General features: G+C 45.9%; 1 protein-coding gene across 50 annotated transcripts in view; it reads left to right on the forward strand.

The window, feature by feature from the left end:
* The window catches only part of ppfia1 (PTPRF interacting protein alpha 1), a 108,945-nt gene that overhangs the window by 53,200 nt on the left and 33,469 nt on the right, over window positions 1-22,276 (forward strand). For 49 of the 50 annotated variants that reach the window (XM_090223108.1, XM_090223109.1, XM_090223122.1 and 46 more), the window contains exons 6-9: window positions 9,269-9,370; window positions 9,859-10,080; window positions 10,209-10,355; window positions 16,521-16,655. In XM_090223108.1, coding sequence (XP_090079234.1) covers window positions 9,269-9,370; window positions 9,859-10,080; window positions 10,209-10,355; window positions 16,521-16,655 — 606 coding nt within the window. Of the gene's footprint in view, window positions 1-9,268; window positions 9,371-9,858; window positions 10,134-10,208; window positions 10,356-16,520; window positions 16,656-22,276 lie in introns of all 50 variants that reach the window. The other variant, XM_090223156.1, reaches the window with a different exon arrangement.

Here is a 22,276-nt window from a genome sequence, read left to right on the forward strand (position 1 = left end):
TACAATCGTGGAATTAAGATGTATATACTATTAGGACGAGCAATGTCGGAGTGGCATAGACGAAAATACAGTAGGCTAATATACAATATATTCCTATGAAATGGGTAAAGCAGTATGTAAACATTATTAACGTGACCAGTGATTCCATGTCTATGAATATTGGGCAGCAGCCTCTAAGGTGCAGGGTTGAGTAACCGAGTGGTAGCCGGCTAGTGATGGCTATTTAACAGTCTGTTGGCCTCCACCCTCTTGAGAGCCCTGCGGTAGCGGGCGGTGATACAGCCCGACAGGGTGCTCTTAATTGTGCATCTGTGAAAGTTTTTGTGAGGGTTTTAGGTGTCAAGACAAATTTCTTCAGCCTCCTGAGGTTGAAGAGGCGCTGTTGCGCGTTCTTCACCACACTGTCTGTGTGGGTGGACCATTTCAGGATGTCAGTGACGAAGTCCGAAGAACTTGAAGCTTTTCAACTTCTCAACTGCGGTCCCGAAGATGTGGATAGGGGCGTGCTCCCTCTGCTGTTTCCTGAAGTACACAATCAGCTCCTTAGTTTTGTTGAGGGAGAGGTTACCTGGTACCACACTCCGAGCCCTGACCTCCTCCCTGTCGGCTGTCTCATCGTTGTTGGTAATCAAGCCTAATACCGTTGCGTCATCTGCAAACTTGAGGATTGAGTTGGAGAGGTGCTTGGCCACGCAGTTATGGGAGTACAGGAGGGGGCTGAGCATGCACCCTTGTGGGGCCCCAGTGTTGAGGTTCAGCGAAGAGGTGTTGTTTCTTATCTTCACCACCTAAGGGCGACCCGTCAGGAAGCCCAGGACCCAGTTGCACAGGGAGGGGTTCAGTCCCAGGACCCTGAGCTTAGTGATGAGCTTGGTACTAATACTATGGTATTGAAGGATGAGCTATAGTCTATGAACAGCATTCTTACATAGGTATTCCTCTTGTCCAGATGGGATAGGGCAGTGTGCAGTGCGATGGCGATTGCATCGTCTGTGGATCTATTGGGGGCGGTATGCAAATTGAAGAGGGTCTAGTGTGTCTGGTAAGGTAGAGGTGATGTGATCCTTAACTAGCCCCAAGCCTTAGTTCAGTTACCTTTTGCTTTCTTGGGTACAGGAGCAATGGTGGACATCTTGAAGTAAGTGGGGACAGCAGACTGGGAAAGGGAGAGATTTAATATGTCCGTAAACACTCCAGCCAGCTGGTCTGCGCATGCTCTGAGGTCGCGGCTAGGGGGGCCGGCAGCCTTGCGAGGGCTAACAAGCTTAAATGTCTTACTCATGTCGGCCACTGAGAACAAGCCCTTACATTCCTTGGAAGCGGGCCACGATGGTGACACTGTGTTATCCTCAAAGCGGGCCGCGATGGTGGCACTCTGTTATCCTCAAAGCGGGCCGCGATGGTGGCACTGTGTTATCCTCAAAGTGGGCCACGATGGTGGCACTGTGTTGTCCTCAAAGCGGGCCGCGATGGTGGCACTGTGTTGTCCTCAAAGCGGGCCGCGATGGTGGCACTGTGTTATCCTCAAAGTGGGCCGCGATGGTGACACTGTTATCCTCAAAGTGGGCCACGATGGTGGCACTGTGTTGTCCTCAAAGTGGGCCGCGATGGTGGCACTGTGTTGTCCTCAAAGTGGGCCGCGATGGTGACACTGTGTTATCCTCAAAGCGGGCCGCGATGGTGGCACTGTGTTGTCCTCAAAGTGGGCCGCGTTGGTGGCACTGTATTATCCTCAAAGCGGGCCGCGATGGTGGCACTGTGTTATCTTCAAAGTGGGTGAAGAAGCTGTTTGTCTTTTCCGAGGAGCGAGACGTCGGTGTCTCCGTGACGTGGCTCGTCTTCCCTTTGTAATCAGTTGATTGTCTATCGACCCTGACACGTCCATCTCATGTCTGATCCGTTGAATTGCGACTCCACTTTGTCTCTGTACTGACATTTTGCCTGTTTGTTTGCCTCGTGGAGGGATTCAACCATGTTCCCAGTCATCTTGCCAATGGCGACTCACTCTCGCCCGACAATCAGCGAATCGTATCCATGACAACCGTCCTCACTCGTTTTCCTGGGGGAATAAAAAACCAATCCATCTCGAATGACTATGGACCTTATGTCATCATCCCCATGTTTAACAAAGAAGAACAGGCTTCGTGTGGTGATTACACAGTATCTGTAATGTTGTCTTGTGATTACACAGTATCTGTAATGTTATACTGTCTAGTGATTACACAGTATCTGGGATGTTATACTGTCTAGTGATTACACAGTATCTGTAATGTTACACTGTCTAGTGATTACACAGTATCTGTGATGTTACACTGTCTAGTGATTACACAGTATCTGTGATGTTATACTGTCTAGTGATTACACAGTATCTGTGATGTTACACTGTCTAGTGATTACACAGTATCTGTGATGTTACACTGTCTAGTGATTACACAGTATCTGTGATGTTATACTGTCTAGTGATTACACAGTATCTGTGATGTTACACTGTCTAGTGATTACACAGTATCTGTGATGTTATACTGTCTAGTGATTACACAGTATCTGTGATGTTACACTGTCTAGTGATTACACAGTATCTGTGATGTTATACTGTCTAGTGATTACACAGTATCTGTGATGTTACACTGTCTAGTGATTACACAGTATCTGTGATGTTATACTGTCTAGTGATTACACAGTATCTGTGATGTTATACTGTCTAGTGATTACACAGTATCTGTAATGTTATACTGTCTAGTGATTACACAGTATCTGTAATGTTATACTGTCTAGTGATTACACAGTATCTGTGATGTTATACTGTCTAGTGATTACACAGTATCTGTGATGTTATACTGTCTAGTGATTACACAGTATCTGTGATGTTATACTGTCTAGTGGTTACACAGTATCTGTGATGTTATACTGTCTAGTGATTACACAGTATCTGTGATGTTATACTGTCTAGTGGTTACACAGTATCTGTGATGTTATACTGTCTAGTGATTACACAGTATCTGTGATGTTATACTGTCTAGTGATTACACAGTATCTGTGATGTTATACTGTCTAGTGATTACACAGTATCTGTGATGTTATACTGTCTAGTGATTACACAGTATCTGTGATGTTATACTGTCTAGTGATTACACAGTATCTGTAATGTTATACTGTCTAGTGATTACACAGTATCTGTGATGTTATACTGTCTAGTGATTACACAGTATCTGTGATGTTATACTGTCTAGTGGTTACACAGTATCTGTGATGTTATACTGTCTAGTGGTTACACAGTATCTGTGATGTTATACTGTCTAGTGGTTACACAGTATCTGTGATGTTACACTGTCTAGTGATTACACAGTATCTGTGATGTTATACTGTCTAGTGATTACACAGTATCTGTGATGTTATACTGTCTAGTGGTTACACAGTATCTGTGATGTTATACTGTCTAGTGGTTACACAGTATCTGTGATGTTACACTGTCTAGTGATTACACAGTATCTGTGATGTTACACTGTCTAGTGGTTACACAGTATCTGTGATGTTATACTGTCTAGTGGTTACACAGTATCTGTGATGTTATACTGTCTAGTGATTACACAGTATCTGTGATGTTACACTGTCTAGTGGTTACACAGTATCTGTGATGTTATACTGTCTAGTGGTTACACAGTATCTGTGATGTTATACTGTCTAGTGATTACACAGTATCTGTGATGTTATACTGTCTAGTGATTACACAGTATCTGTAATGTTATACTGTCTAGTGATTACACAGTATCTGTAATGTTATACTGTCTAGTGATTACACAGTATCTGTGATGTTATACTGTCTAGTGATTACACAGTATCTGTAATGTTACACTGTCTAGTGGTTACACAGTATCTGTAATGTTATACTGTCTAGTGATTACACAGTATCTGTAATGTTATACTGTCTAGTGATTACACAGTATCTGTGATGTTATACTGTCTAGTGATTACACAGTATCTGTGATGTTATACTGTCTAGTGATTACACAGTATCTGTAATGTTATACTGTCTAGTGATTACACAGTATCTGTGATGTTATACTGTCTAGTGATTACACAGTATCTGTGATGTTATACTGTCTAGTGATTACACAGTATCTGTAATGTTATACTGTCTAGTGGTTACACAGTATCTGTGATGTTACACTGTCTAGTGGTTACACAGTATCTGTGATGTTATACTGTCTAGTGATTACACAGTATCTGTAATGTTATACTGTCTAGTGATTACACAGTATCTGTAATGTTATACTGTCTAGTGATTACACAGTATCTGTGATGTTATACTGTCTAGTGATTACACAGTATCTGTAATGTTACACTGTCTAGTGGTTACACAGTATCTGTAATGTTATACTGTCTAGTGATTACACAGTATCTGTAATGTTATACTGTCTAGTGATTACACAGTATCTGTGATGTTATACTGTCTAGTGATTACACAGTATCTGTGATGTTATACTGTCTAGTGATTACACAGTATCTGTGATGTTATACTGTCTAGTGATTACACAGTATCTGTAATGTTATACTGTCTAGTGATTACACAGTATCTGTGATGTTATACTGTCTAGTGATTACACAGTATCTGTGATGTTATACTGTCTAGTGATTACACAGTATCTGTAATGTTATACTGTCTAGTGATTACACAGTATCTGTGATGTTATACTGTCTAGTGGTTACACAGTATCTGTGATGTTATACTGTCTAGTGGTTACACAGTATCTGTGATGTTATACTGTCTAGTGATTACACAGTATCTGTGATGTTATACTGTCTAGTGATTACACAGTATCTGTAATGTTATACTGTCTAGTGATTACACAGTATCTGTAATGTTATACTGTCTAGTGATTACACAGTATCTGTGATGTTATACTGTCTAGTGATTACACAGTATCTGTGATGTTATACTGTCTAGTGGTTACACAGTATCTGTGATGTTATACTGTCTAGTGATTACACAGTATCTGTGATGTTATACTGTCTAGTGATTACACAGTATCTGTGATGTTATACTGTCTAGTGATTACACAGTATCTGTGATGTTATACTGTCTAGTGATTACACAGTATCTGTAATGTTATACTGTCTAGTGATTACACAGTATCTGTAATGTTATACTGTCTAGTGATTACACAGTATCTGTGATGTTATACTGTCTAGTGATTACACAGTATCTGTGATGTTATACTGTCTAGTGATTACACAGTATCTGTAATGTTATACTGTCTAGTGATTACACAGTATCTGTGATGTTATACTGTCTGGTGATTACACAGTATCTGTGATGTTATACTGTCTAGTGATTACACAGTATCTGTGATGTTATACTGTCTAGTGATTACACAGTATCTGTGATGTTATACTGTCTAGTGATTACACAGTATCTGTGATGTTATACTGTCTAGTGATTACACAGTATCTGTGATGTTATACTGTCTAGTGATTACACAGTATCTGTAATGTTACACTGTCTAGTGGTTACACAGTATCTGTGATGTTATACTGTCTAGTGATTACACAGTATCTGTAATGTTACACTGTCTAGTGGTTACACAGTATCTGTGATGTTACACTGTCTAGTGATTACACAGTATCTGTGATGTTATACTGTCTAGTGATTACACAGTATCTGTAATGTTACACTGTCTAGTGGTTACACAGTATCTGTGATGTTATACTGTCTAGTGATTACACAGTATCTGTGATGTTATACTGTCTAGTGATTACACAGTATCTGTGATGTTATACTGTCTAGTGATTACACAGTATCTGTGATGTTATACTGTCTAGTGGTTACACAGTATCTGTGATGTTATACTGTCTAGTGATTACACAGTATCTGTGATGTTATACTGTCTAGTGATTACACAGTATCTGTGATGTTATACTGTCTAGTGATTACACAGTATCTGTAATGTTATACTGTCTAGTGATTACACAGTATCTGTAATGTTATACTGTCTAGTGATTACACAGTATCTGTGATGTTATACTGTCTAGTGATTACACAGTATCTGTAATGTTATACTGTCTAGTGATTACACAGTATCTGTAATGTTATACTGTCTAGTGATTACACAGTATCTGTGATGTTATACTGTCTAGTGATTACACAGTATCTGTGATGTTATACTGTCTAGTGATTACACAGTATCTGTGATGTTATACTGTCTAGTGATTACACAGTATCTGTGATGTTATACTGTCTAGTGATTACACAGTATCTGTGATGTTATACTGTCTAGTGATTACACAGTATCTGTGATGTTATACTGTCTAGTGATTACACAGTATCTGTGATGTTATACTGTCTAGTGATTACACAGTATCTGTGATGTTATACTGTCTAGTGATTACACAGTATCTGTGATGTTATACTGTCTAGTGATTACACAGTATCTGTGATGTTATACTGTCTAGTGATTACACAGTATCTGTAATGTTATACTGTCTAGTGATTACACAGTATCTGTAATGTTATACTGTCTAGTGATTACACAGTATCTGTGATGTTATACTGTCTAGTGATTACACAGTATCTGTAATGTTATACTGTCTAGTGATTACACAGTATCTGTAATGTTATACTGTCTAGTGATTACACAGTATCTGTAATGTTATACTGTCTAGTGATTACACAGTATCTGTAATGTTATACTGTCTAGTGATTACACAGTATCTGTGATGTTATACTGTCTAGTGATTACACAGTATCTGTGATGTTATACTGTCTAGTGATTACACAGTATATGTGATGTTATACTGTCTAGTGGTTACACAGTATCTGTGATGTTATACTGTCTAGTGGTTACACAGTATCTGTGATGTTATACTGTCTAGTGATTACACAGTATCTGTAATGTTATACTGTCTAGTGATTACACAGTATCTGTAATGTTATACTGTCTAGTGATTACATAGTATCTGTAATGTTATACTGTCTAGTGATTACACAGTATCTGTAATGTTATACTGTCTAGTGATTACACAGTATCTGTAATGTTATACTGTCTAGTGATTACACAGTATCTTTAATGTTATACTGTCTAGTGATTACACAGTATCTGTAATGTTATACTGTCTAGTGATTACACAGTATCTGTAATGTTGTCTAGTGATTACACAGTATCTGTAATGTTATACTGTCTAGTGATTACACAGTATCTGTAATGTTGTCTAGTGATTACACAGTATCTGTAATGTTATACTGTCTAGTGATTACACAGTATCTGTAATGTTATACTGTCTAGTGATTACACAGTATCTGTAATGTTATACTGTCTAGTGATTACACAGTATCTGTAATGTTATACTGTCTAGTGATTACACAGTATCTGTAATGTTGTCTAGTGATTACACAGTATTTGTAATGTTGTCTTGTGGTTACACAGTATCTGTAATGTTCCACTGTACACAGATACAGGTGTTGTAGGGACATGAGTCACACATTGATATGAGGCTTATTAACTGAGAGCCTGATACTGGGACTCCGCGAAAGGACGTATACACACACAGAATGCACAGAGCTCTCAGAGGAGATGAGTCGTGAATGGGATTAGAATGGACAAAAGGGCTCGAGGATCATGGGAAAGTGGACTAGATTTCTCTCCTGTCCTCTACATCTCTCCTTTGATTCTCTTCGTCTCAGAGAGTAGGGAATTAGCCTAGCAGTACACACACACACACACACACACACACACACACACACACACACACACACACACACTTCTCTTACGCTTCTCCTTGTGTGTGTCAGCCTGCATGAATGTGTGCGAGTTGGGCGTTTAACAGACACTATTATCCAAAGGGACTTTAGTCATGTGTGAAATATGTTTTACGGGCTGCCGGTCCCGGGAATCAAACCCACTACCCTGGAGTTGCAAGCTCTACCGTCTGAGCTGTGAAAGATGGGGAGAGTGTGTCTGCCTGTCAGTGGAGGGATATATGCGTTTGTGTGGTTGGTCCCTGACGGGGGGCTGGCGGCACTCGAATAGTTGTGGTCAGGCTCACGGCCCAAACTGGACTCTTCCCTGGTGCTTCAGTCTCATGAGTTCACTCACTGTTTTTAAAATGGTGGCCAGACAACACACACAAGTACACACACACACACCAGGGGATGCTGCTGAGGGGAGGACGGCTCATAATAATGTCTGGAACGGAGCGAATGGAATGGCATCAAAGTCAAGGAAACCATGGAAACCACATGTTTGTTGTATTTGACACCATTCCACAGATTCCGCTCCAGCCATTACCACGAGCCTGTCCTCCCCAATTAAGGTGCCACCAACCTCCTGTGATACCCCCCCACAGTTCAGCTGTACGTTTCAGTAGGAATCTTCTCTTGCCTCTAAAGCAATAGTGTTTGTGTGTGTGTGTGTGTGCAGTGCTCTGATCAGACTGTGGAGTCCCTTATACCCAGACTACACCGCTCGCGTCGCGTGCGCGAGTGTTACAAAATAAATGTAGAAATCTATATTATTCAATTATTGGACCCACACTGCTCGCGCGCGCCAATGAGCATCTGCGTTGCCATTGGCTAAAATAGAAGTCAGTTCTATTTGTGACGCAGATCACGCTGCAAGTCCTGCCTCTCCCATCTCCTCATTGGTTTATAGAAGCGGGTACCCACGTGCCATCTCATTGGTTATACCCATGTGGGTCACTGAAAGACGAATGAGGTCGGTGGCGGTAATGCACCTAATTTATGAAAGTTGCCAATCGCTATATAAAGTCAAGAGAAGAAAAGGCCTGGAAGTAGGAGAGATGACTAGAAACGATTCGGTTGACCGTTTTATGTGTGGATTAATTGTCGGAGTAGAGGACCTTGTGCATTTCAGGTAAAATAACAACTCAATGTTTATATCCCAGGACAAATTAGCTAGCAACAGCAAGCTAACTAGCTAAATTGCCATACATGTTTTAATGCTTTTCGACCTGTCCCCATATTCATGTAATTGGTTCAGAGTTTGTTTTGATATTTTAACCTGCGTGTCGTGATCGTGTTTGATGTGGGGGGGGATACATTCATGCACCATTGTGCAGCCGGTTTGCGTTCCGTGATAGGAGTCTCTTTAACATGAACCCTTAGTTTTTTCTAATCATTAATGATGTGCTGCTGTTAGTGTCTGGGTTCTGTTGTGTTTTTATTGGGTATTTATTGGTCTTCTATGTATTGGCGGGTCCAGTCAAATGTCCCCCAATTTGGGGGTATTTAATAAAGTACCATCCTCTCTCCTAGATGTCTTACCTGAGAGAGCAGAACGTCCAGAAGAGGTCGCTAGGCGATGGAATGGAAGGGCTCAACCACAACTCTGAAAACACCCCGAGCACAAACGGCAAGGTAGGAAACCATTTATCCAGAGAGACTTAGTCAGTGCATTTAAATAAGGAAGATAAAACAACCACAAGCCTCCAAGGCCGTGCCCTGCAGCATTTAATATCTACTGTCCTCCTCTCTCAACTAGTCCCTAGTGGTCATCAGATGGCTCTCTGAGCTAGGAGGAGGACCAGGGGAAGGGTCAGGGGTTATAGGTCATGTCCTAGGTGTGTCTGTCTATATTTAAGAAACCTAAACCCTGTCTTGTCCCTAGCGGTCGTCAGATGGCTCTCTGAGCCAGGAGGAGGACCAGGGGAAGGGTCAGGGGTTATAGGTCATGTCCTAGTTGTGTCTGTCTATATTTAAGAAACCTAAACCCTGTCTTGTCCCTAGCGGTCGTCAGATGGCTCTCTGAGCCAGGAGGAGGACCAGGGGAAGGGTCAGGGGTTATAGATCATGTCCTAGCTGTGTCTGTCTATATTTAAGAAACCTAAACCCTGTCTTGTCCCTAGCGGTCGTCAGATGGCTCTCTGAGCCAGGAGGAGGACCAGGGGAAGGTGGGGGAGCTGCAGGAGGTGGTGGCGAGACAGACGTCAGACCTGGGGCAGATGATGGAGCGCATGGCGGCCATGACGGGACGCATCAGCGAGCTGGAGGAGGACCTGGACACGGCACGCAAGGACCTCATCAAGAGTGAAGATGTGAACACACGCCTGCAGAGAGACATACGAGAGGTATGTACTGGATGTTAACGTTACGAACACGCCTGCAGAGAGACATACGAGAGGCATGTGTGTATGTATACGGGTGTTGTGTGTGTGTGTGTGCTAAACGTATCCGTCTCTCTCTCTGTCCCGTCTAGTCTATGGCCCAGAAGGAGGACATAGAGGAGCGTATCGTCACCCTGGAGAAGAGGTACTTGGCAGCGCAGCGAGAGGCCACCTCCGTACACGACCTCAACGACAAGCTGGAGAACGAAGTGGCCAACAAGGAGTCCCTGTTCCGACAGGTCAGTACACACACACACACACACACACACACACACACACACACACACACACACACACACACACACACACACACACACACACACACACACACACACACATCGAACCAACAGCAAGATCAGAGCAGTCATACTGTACAGAGACTATACTAGCCCACCAGTAAGGAAGCCTACAGTAGCTCAGGTCTACAGCCCACCAGTAAGGAAGCCTACAGTACCTCAGGTCTACAGCCCACCAGTAAGGAAGCCTACAGTACCTCAGGTCTACAGCCCACCAGTAAGGAAGCCTACAGTATCTCAGGTCTACAGCCCACCAGTAAGGAAGCCTACAGTACCTCAGGTCTACAGCCCACCAGTAAGGAAGCCTACAGTACCTCAGGTCTACAGCCCATCAGTAAGGAAGCCTACAGTATCTCAGGTCTACAGCCTACCAGTAAGGACGCCTACAGTATCTCAGGTCTACATCCCACCAGTAAGGAAGCCTACAGTATCTCAGGTCTACAGCCCATCAGTAAGGAAGCCTATAGTATCTCAGGTCTACAGCCCACCAGTAAGGAAGCCTACAGTATCTCAGGTCTACATCCCACCAGTAAGGAAGCCTACAGTATCTCAGGTCTACAGCCTACCAGTAAGGAAGCCTGCAGTATCTCAGGTCTACAGCCCACCAGTAAGGAAGCCTACAGTATCTCAGGTCTACAGCCCACCAGTAAGGAAGCCTACAGTATCTCAGTTCTACAGCCCACCAGTAAGGAAGCCTACAGTATCTCAGGTCTACAGCCCACCAGTAAGGAAGCCTACAGTATCTCAGTTCTACAGCCTACCAGTAAGGAAGCCTACAGTATCTCAGTTCTACAGCCCACCAGTAGAAGCCTACAGTATCTCAGGTCTACAGCCCACCAGTAAGGAAGCCTACAGTATCTCAGGTCTACAGCCTACCAGTAAGGAAGCCTACAGTATCTCAGGTCTACAGCCTACCAGTAAGGAAGCCTACAGTATCTCAGGTCTACAGCCTACCAGTAAGGAAGCCTACAGTATCTCAGGTCTACAGCCCACCAGTAAGGAAGCCTACAGTATCTCAGTTCTACAGCCCACCAGTAAGGAAGCCTACAGTATCTCAGGTCTACAGCCCACCAGTAAGGAAGCCTACAGTATCTCAGTTCTACTTCCCACCAGTAAGGAAGCCTACAGTATCTCAGGTCTACAGCCCACCAGTAAGAAAGCCTCGGTTGAGTTTTCCCACAGGGGTTTTTCAATTTTGGTTGTGTGTGTGTTTTGAGGATTTGTGTATTTGGGGGGTTAGTGCTCTTTCCGACAGCAGGATGAGCCTGCGGGGTCCTGGACCCCTTCTCGTGCATTCACAGACTGCCCAACGCAGCAGGCACATTCACTTCTCTCTCTGTTTTCTCTCTGGTTTGCCTGCTCTTCTCTTGTATGTCCTCTTCCCCTCCCTTCTGTTTTCTTTCTTGCCTCGATCTCTTCTCTCTTTTTCTAATCTCTATTGGTGGTTTCTCTTTTATTCTGGGCCTCCATGCTGCCAGAACTGGGCCAGCACGCTGCTGGAGGGGAGAGGAGGGAGGGAGACGGCTAACAGAGAAAATAGCTAGCCTTGTTATAGCAGGGAGATTACATCCAGATTGGAGTTTATCAAGTCATCCACCAGGGCAACAAGACGGTACCTAAACACTATCATCCCCCAGGCCAACAAGACGGTGCCTAAACACTGTGTATCATCCCCCAGGCCAACAAGACGGTGCCTAAACACTGTGTATCATCCCCCAGGCCAACAAGACGGTACCTAAACACTGTGTATCATCCCCCAGGCCAACAAGACGGTACCTAAACACTGTGTATCATCCCCCAGGCCAACAAGACGGTACCTAAACACTGTATCATCCCCCAGGCCAACAAGACGGTACCTAAACACTGTATCATCCACCAGGCCAACAAGACGGTACCTAAACACTGTATCATCCCCTAGGCCAACAAGACGGTACCTAAACAATGTGTATCATCCCCCAGGCCAACAAGACGGTGCCTAAACACTGTGTATCATCCCCCAGGCCAACAAGACGGTACCTAAACACTGTGTATCATCCCCCAGGCCAACAAGACGGTACCTAAACACTGTATCATCCCCCAGGCCAACAAGACGGTACCTAAACACTGTATCATCCCCCAGGCCAACAAGACGGTACCTAAACACTGTATCATCCCCCAGGCCAACAAGACGGTACCTAAACACTGTGTATCATCCCCGAGGCCAACAAGACGGTACCTAAACACTGTATCATCCCCCAGGCCAACAAGACGGTGCCTAAACACTGTATCATCCACCAGGCCAACAAGACTGTACCTAAACACTGTGTATCATCCCCCAGGCCAACAAGACGGTACCTAAACACTGTATCATCCCCCAGGCCAACAAGACGGTACCTAAACAATGTGTATCATCCCCCAGGCCAACAAAACGGTGCCTAAACACTGTGTATCATCCCCCAGGCCAACAAGACGGTGCCTAAACACTGTATCATCCCCCAGGCCAACAAGACGGTGCCTAAACACTGTGTATCATCCCCCAGGCCAACAAGACGGTGCCTAAACACTGTGTATCATCCCCCAGGCCAACAAGACGGTACCTAAACACTGTGTATCATCCCCCAGGCCAACAAGACGGTACCTAAACACTGTGTATCATCCCCCAGGCCAACAAGACGGTACCTAAACACTGTATCATCCCCCAGGCCAACAAGACGGTACCTAAACACTGTATCATCCCCCAGGCCAACAAGACGGTACCTAAACACTGTATCATCCCCCAGGCCAACAAGACGGTACCTAAACACTGTGTATCATCCCCGAGGCCAACAAAACGGTACCTAAACACTGTATCATCCCCCAGGCCAACAAGACGGTACCTAAACACTGTGTATCATCCCCCAGGCCAACAAGACGGTACCTAAACACTGTGTATCATCCCCCAGGCCAACAAGATGGTACCTAAACACTGTGTATTGTGTTTGATCTACAGACTGAGGAGAGGAACCGTTGTAATGTATTGATTATTGTGTTTGATCTACAGACTGAGGAGAGGAACCGTTGTAATGTATTGATTAATATGATTGATTATTGTGTTTGATCTACAGACTGAGGAGAGGAACCGTTGTAATGTATTGATTAATATGATTGATTATTGTGTTTGATCTACAGACTGAGGAGAGGAACCGTTGTAATGTATTGATTATTGTGTTTGATCTACAGACTGAGGAGAGGAACCGTTGTAATGTATTGATTATTGTGTTTGATCTACAGACGGAGGAGAGGAACCGTTGTAATGTATTGATTAATATGATTGATTATTGTGTTTGATCTACAGACTGAGGAGAGGAACCGTTGTAATGTATTGATTAATGTGTTTGATCTACAGACTGAGGAGAGGAACCGTTGTAATGTATTGATTAATATGATTGATTATTGTGTTTGATCTACAGACTGAGGAGAGGAACCGTTGTAATGTATTGATTATTGTGTTTGATCTACAGACGGAGGAGAGGAACCGTTGTAATGTATTGATTATTGTGTTTGATCTACAGACTGAGGAGAGGAACCGTTGTAATGTATTGATTATTGTGTTTGATCTACAGACTGAGGAGAGGAACCGTTGTAATGTATTGATTATTGTGTTTGATCTTCAGACTGAGGAGAGGAACCGTTGTAATGTATTGATTATTGTGTTTGATCTACAGACTGAGGAGAGGAACCGTTGTAATGTATTGATTATTGTGTTTGATCTACAGACTGAGGAGAGGAACCGTTGTAATGTATTGATTAATATGATTGATTATTGTGTTTGATCTTCAGACTGAGGAGAGGAACCGTTGTAATGTATTGATTATTGTGTTTGATCTACAGACTGAGGAGAGGAACCGTTGTAATGTATTGATTAATATGATTGATTATTGTGTTTGATCTACAGACTGAGGAGAGGAACCGTTGTAATGTATTGATTATTGTGTTTGATCTTCAGACTGAGGAGAGGAACCGTTGTAATGTATTGATTAATGTGTTTGATCTACAGACGGAGGAGAGGAACCGTTGTAATGTATTGATTATTGTGTTTGATCTACAGACTGAGGAGAGGAACCGTTGTAATGTATTGATTATTGTGTTTGATCTACAGACTGAGGAGAGGAACCGTTGTAATGTATTGATTATTGTGTTTGATCTACAGACTGAGGAGAGGAACCGTTGTAATGTATTGATTATTGTGTTTGATCTACAGACTGAGGAGAGGAACCGTTGTAATGTATTGATTATTGTGTTTGATCTACAGACGGAGGAGAGGAACCGTTGTAATGTATTGATTATTGTGTTTGATCTACAGACTGAGGAGAGGAACCGTTGTAATGTATTGATTAATATGATTGATTATTGTGTTTGATCTACAGACTGAGGAGAGGAACCGTTGTAATGTATTGATTATTGTGTTTGATCTACAGACTGAGGAGAGGAACCGTTGTAATGTATTGATTATTGTGTTTGATCTACAGACTGAGGAGAGGAACCGTTGTAATGTATTGATTAATGTGTTTGATCTACAGACTGAGGAGAGGAACCGTTGTAATGTATTGATTAATATGATTGATTATTGTGTTTGATCTACAGACTGAGGAGAGGAACCGTTGTAATGTATTGATTAATGTGTTTGATCTACAGACTGAGGAGAGGAACCGTTGTAATGTATTGATTATTGTGTTTGATCTACAGACTGAGGAGAGGAACCGTTGTAATGTATTGATTATTGTGTTTGATCTACAGACTGAGGAGAGGAACCGTTGTAATGTATTGATTATTGTGTTTGATCTACAGACTGAGGAGAGGAACCGTTGTAATGTATTGATTATTGTGTTTGATCTACAGACTGAGGAGAGGAACCGTTGTAATGTATTGATTAATATGATTGATTATTGTGTTTGATCTACAGACTGAGGAGAGGAACCGTTGTAATGTATTGATTATTGTGTTTGATCTACAGACTGAGGAGAGGAACCGTTGTAATGTATTGATTATTGTGTTTGATCTACAGACTGAGGAGAGGAACCGTTGTAATGTGTTGATTAATGTGTTTGATCTACAGACTGAGGAGAGGAACCGTTGTAATGTATTGATTAATGTGTTTGATCTACAGACGGAGGAGAGGAACCGTTGTAATGTATTGATTAATATGATTGATTATTGTGTTTGATCTACAGACTGAGGAGAGGAACCGTTGTAATGTATTGATTATTGTGTTTGATCTACAGACTGAGGAGAGGAACCGTTGTAATGTATTGATTAATATGATTGATTAATGTGTTTGATCTACAGACTGAGGAGAGGAACCGTTGTAATGTATTGATTATTGTGTTTGATCTACAGACTGAGGAGAGGAACCGTTGTAATGTATTGATTATTGTGTTTGATCTACAGACTGAGGAGAGGAACCGTTGTAATGTATTGATTAATATGATTGATTATTGTGTTTGATCTACAGACTGAGGAGAGGAACCGTTGTAATGTATTGATTAATATGATTGATTATTGTGTTTGATCTACAGACGGAGGAGAGGAACCGTTGTAATGTATTGATTATTGTGTTTGATCTACAGACTGAGGAGAGGAACCGTTGTAATGTATTGATTATTGTGTTTGATCTACAGACTGAGGAGAGGAACCGTTGTAATGTATTGATTATTGTGTTTGATCTACAGACTGAGGAGAGGAACCGTTGTAATGTATTGATTAATGTGTTTGATCTACAGACGGAGGAGAGGAACCGTTGTAATGTATTGATTAATATGATTGATTATTGTGTTTGATCTACAGACTGAGGAGAGGAACCGTTGTAATGTATTGATTAATGTGTTTGATCTACAGACGGAGGAGAGGAACCGTTGTAATGTATTGATTATTGTGTTTGATCTACAGACTGAGGAGAGGAACCGTTGTAATGTATTGATTATTGTGTTTGATCTACAGACTGAGGAGAGGAACCGTTGTAATGTATTGATTATTGTGTTTGATCTACAGACTGAGGAGAGGAACCGTTGTAATGTATTGATTATTGTGTTTGATCTACAGACTGAGGAGAGGAACCGTTGTAATGTATTGATTAATGTGTTTGATCTACAGACGGAGGAGAGGAACAGGCAGCTGCAGGAGCGTTTAGAGCTGGCTGAGCAGAAGCTACAGCAGACCATCAGGAAGGCGGAGACTCTGCCCGAGGTGGAGGCGGAGCTAGCCCAGAGGGTGGCGGCCCTCACCAAGGTCAGTCCCGCCTCCACGCAGTCAAACATCATGCCTCCTGAGAGAGACTCCTCCATTTCTCACCCCCCCCCCCGTGCGTGCTTGTGTGTGTGTGCACGTGCATCATTCCTCTAACTTTCCCACATCATTATTCAGGGTTCATTCATGATTATCCATAATCGCGGTAGCATCCACGTTTTTAAATATAGAAATGTTTAGAAACATATTCGGTTCCTATTTACAAAAAAAGTGACACAATACGTAGTTCACAATTCAGTTTCTTATTGGGGCAAAAAACCTAATCTGAAACACAACCTTAAACAAACTTAAAATGCATCCAACAAGTTTGTAGAGTCACCAGCTGGATGTATTCAGTGCTAGGAATATGGGACCAAATACTAACCTTTGGATGACTTTAGTACACTAGAAGGGAATTTGTGAAAATACTTATTGAAGAGAAATAAAATATGTTCAAATGGGGAGACTATATACAGGGCATTCAGAAAGTATTCAGACCCCTTGACCTTTTCCACATTTTATTACTTTACAGCCTTATTCTAAAATAGATTTAAATATATATTTTTCCCCCTGATCAATCTACACACAATACCCCATAATGACAAAGCAAAAAAAAATGTTTTTTTGCCATTAGCCATAAACTGAAATAACTTATTTACATTAGTATTCAGACCCTTTGCTATGAGACTCGTGATTGAGCTCTGGTGCATCCTGTTTCCATTGATCATCCTTGAGATGTTTCTACAACTTGATTGGAGTCCACCTTTTGGTAAATTTAATTGATTGGACATGATTTGGAAAGGCACACACATGTCTATTTAAGGTCCCACATTTGACAAGACATGTCAGAGCAAAAACCAAGAATTGAGGTCAAAGGAATTGACCGTAGAGCTCCGAGACGACAGGATTGTGTCGAGGCACAGATCTGGGGAAGGATACCAAAAAACATCTCTCTTTCCTCTCTTCCTTTTAACTCTTTAAGAGGCAGAGAGTTCAGTGTAGAACCTGTCACTGCCACACCGCCCAGCTACCTCCACCCAACCGCCCAGCTACCTCCACTTAACCGCCCAGCTACCTCCACTTAACCGCCCAGCTACCTCCACCTAACCGCCCAGCTACCTCCACCCAACCGCCCAGCTACCTCCACCCAACCGCCCAGCTACCTCCACCCAACCGCCCAGCTACCTCCACTTAACCGCCCAGCTACCTCCACTTAACCGCCCAGCTACCTCCACCTAACCGCCCAGCTACCTCCACCCAACCGCCCAGCTACCTCCACCCAACCGCCCAGCTACCTCCACCCAACCGCCCAGCTACCTCCACCCAACCGCCCAGCTACCTCCACTTAACCGCCCAGCTACCTCCACCCAACCTCCCAGCTACCTCCACCCAACCTCCCAGCTACCTCCACCCAACCTCCCAGCTACCTCCACCCAACCTCCCAGCTACCTCCACCCAACCTCCCAGCTACCTCCACCTAACCGCCCAGCTACCTCCACCTAAACGCCCAGCTACCTCCACCCAACCGCCCAGCTACCTCCACCTAACCGCCCAGCTACCTCCACCCAACCGCCCAGCTACCTCCACCTAACCGCCCAGCTACCTCCACCTAACCGCCCAGCTACCTCCACCCAACCGCCCAGCTACCTCCACCTAACCGCCCAGCTACCTCCACCCAACCTCCCAGCTACCTCCACCCAACCTCCCAGCTACCTCCACCCAACCGCCCATCTACCTCCACCTAAACGCCCAGCTACCTCCACCTAACCGCCCAGCTACCTCCGACCAACCGCCCAGCTACCTCCGACCAACCGCCCAGCTACCTCCACCCAACCGCCCAGCTACCTCCACCTAACCGCCCAGCTACCTCCACCCAACCTCCCAGCTACCTCCACCTAACCGCCCATCTACCTCTACCTAAACGCCCAGCCACCTCCACCCAACCACCTCCACCCAACCGCCCAGCCACCTCCACCCAACCGCCCAGCCACCTCCACCCAACCGCCCAGCCACCTCCACCCAGCCACCTCCACCCAACCGCCCAGCCACCTCCACCCAACCGCCCAGCTACCGCCACCCAACCGCCCAGCTACCTCCACCCAACCGCCCAGCTACCTCCACCCAACCGCCCAGCTACCTCCACCCAACCGCCCAGCTACCTCCACCCAACCGCCCAGCTACCTCCACCCAACCGCCCAGCTACCTCCACCCAACCGCCCAGCTACCTCCACCCAACCGCCCAGCTACCTCCACCCAACCGCCCTGCTACCTCCACCCAACCGCCCAGCTACCTTCACCTAAACGCCCAGCCACCTTCACCTAAACGCCCAGCTACCTCCACCCAGCCCTCTAGCTACCTCCACCCACCCAACCACCCAGCTACCTCCACCCACCCAGCCCTCTAGCTACCTCCGCCCACGAACCCAACCACCCAGCCCTCTAGCTACCTCCACCCAGCTACCTCCACCCAGCCCTTTAGCTACCTCCACCCAGCTACCTCCACCCAACCGCCCAGCTACCTCCACCCAACCGCCCAGCTACCTCCACTTAACCGCCCAGCTACCTCCACCCAACCTCCCAGCTACCTCCACCCAACCTCCCAGCGCCCTCCACCCAACCTCCCAGCTACCTCCACCCAACCTCCCAGCTACCTCCACCCAACCTCCCAGCTACCTCCACCCAACCTCCCAGCTACCTCCACCTAACCGCCCAGCTACCTCCACCTAACCGCCCAGCTACCTCCACCTAAACGCCCAGCTACCTCCACCCAACCGCCCAGCTACCTCCACCTAACCGCCCAGCTACCTCCACCCAACCGCCCAGCTACCTCCACCTAACCGCCCAGCTACCTCCACCCAACCGCCCAGCTACCTCCACCCAACCGCCCAGCTACCTCCACCTAACCGCCCAGCTACCTCCACCCAACCTCCCAGCTACCTCCACCCAACCTCCCAGCTACCTCCACCCAACCGCCCATCTACCCCCACCTAAACGCCCAGCTACCTCCACCTAACCGCCCAGCCACCTCCACCCAACCACCACCACCCAACCGCCCAGCCACCTCCACCCAACCGCCCAGCCACCTCCACCCAACCGCCCAGCCACCTCCACCCAGCCACCTCCACCCAACCGCCCAGCCACCTCCACCCAACCGCCCAGCTACCGCCACCCAACCGCCCAGCTACCGCCACCCAACCGCCCAGCTACCGCCACCCAACCGCCCAGCTACCTCCACCCAACCGCCCAGCTACCTCCACCCAACCGCCCAGCTACCTCCACCCAACCGCCCAGCTACCTCCACCCAACCGCCCAGCTACCTCCACCCAACCGCCCAGCTACCTCCACCCAACCGCCCAGCTACCTCCACCCAACCGCCCAGCTACCTCCACCCAACCGCCCAGCTACCTCCACCCAACCGCCCAGCTACCTCCACCTAAACGCCCAGCCACCTTCACCTAAACGCCCAGCTACCTCCACCCAGCCCTCTAGCTACCTCCACCCACCCAACCACCCAGCCCTCTAGCTACCTCCACCCACCCAACCACCCAGCTACCTCCACCCACCCAGCCCTCTAGCTACCTCCGCCCACGAACCCAACCACCCAGCCCTCTAGCTACCTCCACCCAGCTACCTCCACCCAGCCCTTTAGCTACCTCCACCCAGCTACCTCCACCCAACCACCCAGCTACCTCCACCCAACCACCCAGCTACCTCCACCCAACCACCCAGCTACCTCCACCCAACCACCCAGCTACCTCCACCCAACCACCCAGCTACCTCCACCCAACCACCCAGCTACCTCCACTCACCCACCCAGCTACCTCCACCACTTATCATCCTCCAGTCTCTTGTTATTGTCATTAAGTCCTGTCTAGGAATCTCTGCTGAAGTCCTGTCTGTCCTCTGTCTTTAGTCCTGTCTGTCCTCTGTCTTTAGTCCTGTCTGTCCTCTGTCTTTAGTCCTGTCTGTCCTCTGTCTTTAGTCCTGCCGGCCGGTCCGCCGTCTTTAGTCCTGCCGGCCGGTCCGCGGTCTTTAGTCCTGCCGGCCGGTCCGCGATCTTTAGTCCTGCCGGCCGGTCCGCGGTCTTTAGTCCTGCCGGCCGGTCCGCGGTCTTTAGCTGCACTAAAACTCTATTCCCTCTTGTCCTAAAGTACCTCCTGCTCTCTCTCTTGCTCTCATCTCTCACACTGTCGTCTTCTCCTCTCTGTTCCTCCTTTGGCCTGTCCTCAACCTTTACCTCCCCCTCCCCCCCAACCCCCCCTAGCCTGACGCCTCGTGCTCTAAGGACGCCAAGACACAGAGGAAGGTAGAATGGCTACAATCACCCCTAAACCTCCCCCTATACCCTCACACCCCAGCCCCATCTCTTACCCCCGCCCAGTGGTCTAACTCTACCTGCCTAGCTTGGTACTGCTGATCTATGTTTAAAGTCTATTTCTGTGCACAACTCCCCTCCCCCATCCTTTAAAAATAGTTTATGATCTAACAAAAACAGGAAGTGCTACTTAATTCCCTCCCCCCTGATGGGGGGCATCAGGATTTTAGAATAGTGCCCGGACACTAAGGAGACCCCTTTCTCCAGAATAATTCTGTTCTCCAAACTCACCCTTTTTATTTTAATGTTTAAATGTTCTTGTTTACATTGGACCACCCCACACTGGATTGTTACAGTATACTTCCCTTTAGCTACAGTACACTTCCCTTTAGCTACAGTACACTTCCCTTTAGCTACAGTACACTTCCCTTTAGCTACAGTACACTTCCCTTTAGCTACAGTACACTTCCCTTTAGCTACAGTACACTTCCCTTTAGCTACAGTACACTTCCCTTTAGCTACAGTACACTTCCCTTTAGCTACAGTACACTTCCCTTTAGCTACAGTACACTTCCCTTTAGCTACAGTACACTTCCCTTTAGCTACAGTACACTTCCCTTTAGCTACAGTACACTTCCCTTTAGCTACAGTACACTTCCCCTTAGCTACAGTACACTTCCCCTTAGCTACAGTACACTTCCCTTTAGCTACAGTACACTTCCCTTTAGCGACAGTACACTTCCCTTTAGCTACAGTACACTTCCCTTTAGCTACAGTATACTTCCCTTTAGCCACTAACTCGCTCCCCTTTCCACATGTGTCTAAGCACATTGTAGAGCCATTAACATGAGAACAGTTTCCCCTTCTTCCCCCCCTCAGATCCCCTTGTTTCTAGTCTGTGTATTCTGTCTGGAATGTAGTCATGGTGCTTTTATGGGGCTTGGCTGTACTGCTACTGTCCCTGTCTCTGCTGGTGCATGGCTGCTACTGGCTGGCTGTACTGCTCTGTGTCCCCTGTCTCTGCTGGTGCATGGCTGCTACTGGCTGACTGTACTGCTCTGTGTCCCCTGTCTCTGCTGGTGCATGGCTGCTACTGGCTGACTGTACTGCTACTGTCCCTGTCTCTGCTGGTGCATGGCTGCTACTGGCTGGCTGTACTGCTCTGTGTCCCCTGTCTCTGCTGCTACTGGCTGGCTGTGCTGCTCTGTGTCCCTGTCCCCTGTCTCTGCTGGTGCATGGCTGCTACTGGCTGACTGTACTGCTCTGTGTCCCCTGTCTCTGCTGCTACTGGCTGGCTGTGCTGCTCTGT

Source organism: Oncorhynchus mykiss, chromosome 26 (assembly GCF_057628025.1).
Source record: "Oncorhynchus mykiss isolate SJ-2025 chromosome 26, ASM5762802v1, whole genome shotgun sequence".
Taxonomy (NCBI): Eukaryota; Metazoa; Chordata; class Actinopteri; order Salmoniformes; family Salmonidae; genus Oncorhynchus; species Oncorhynchus mykiss.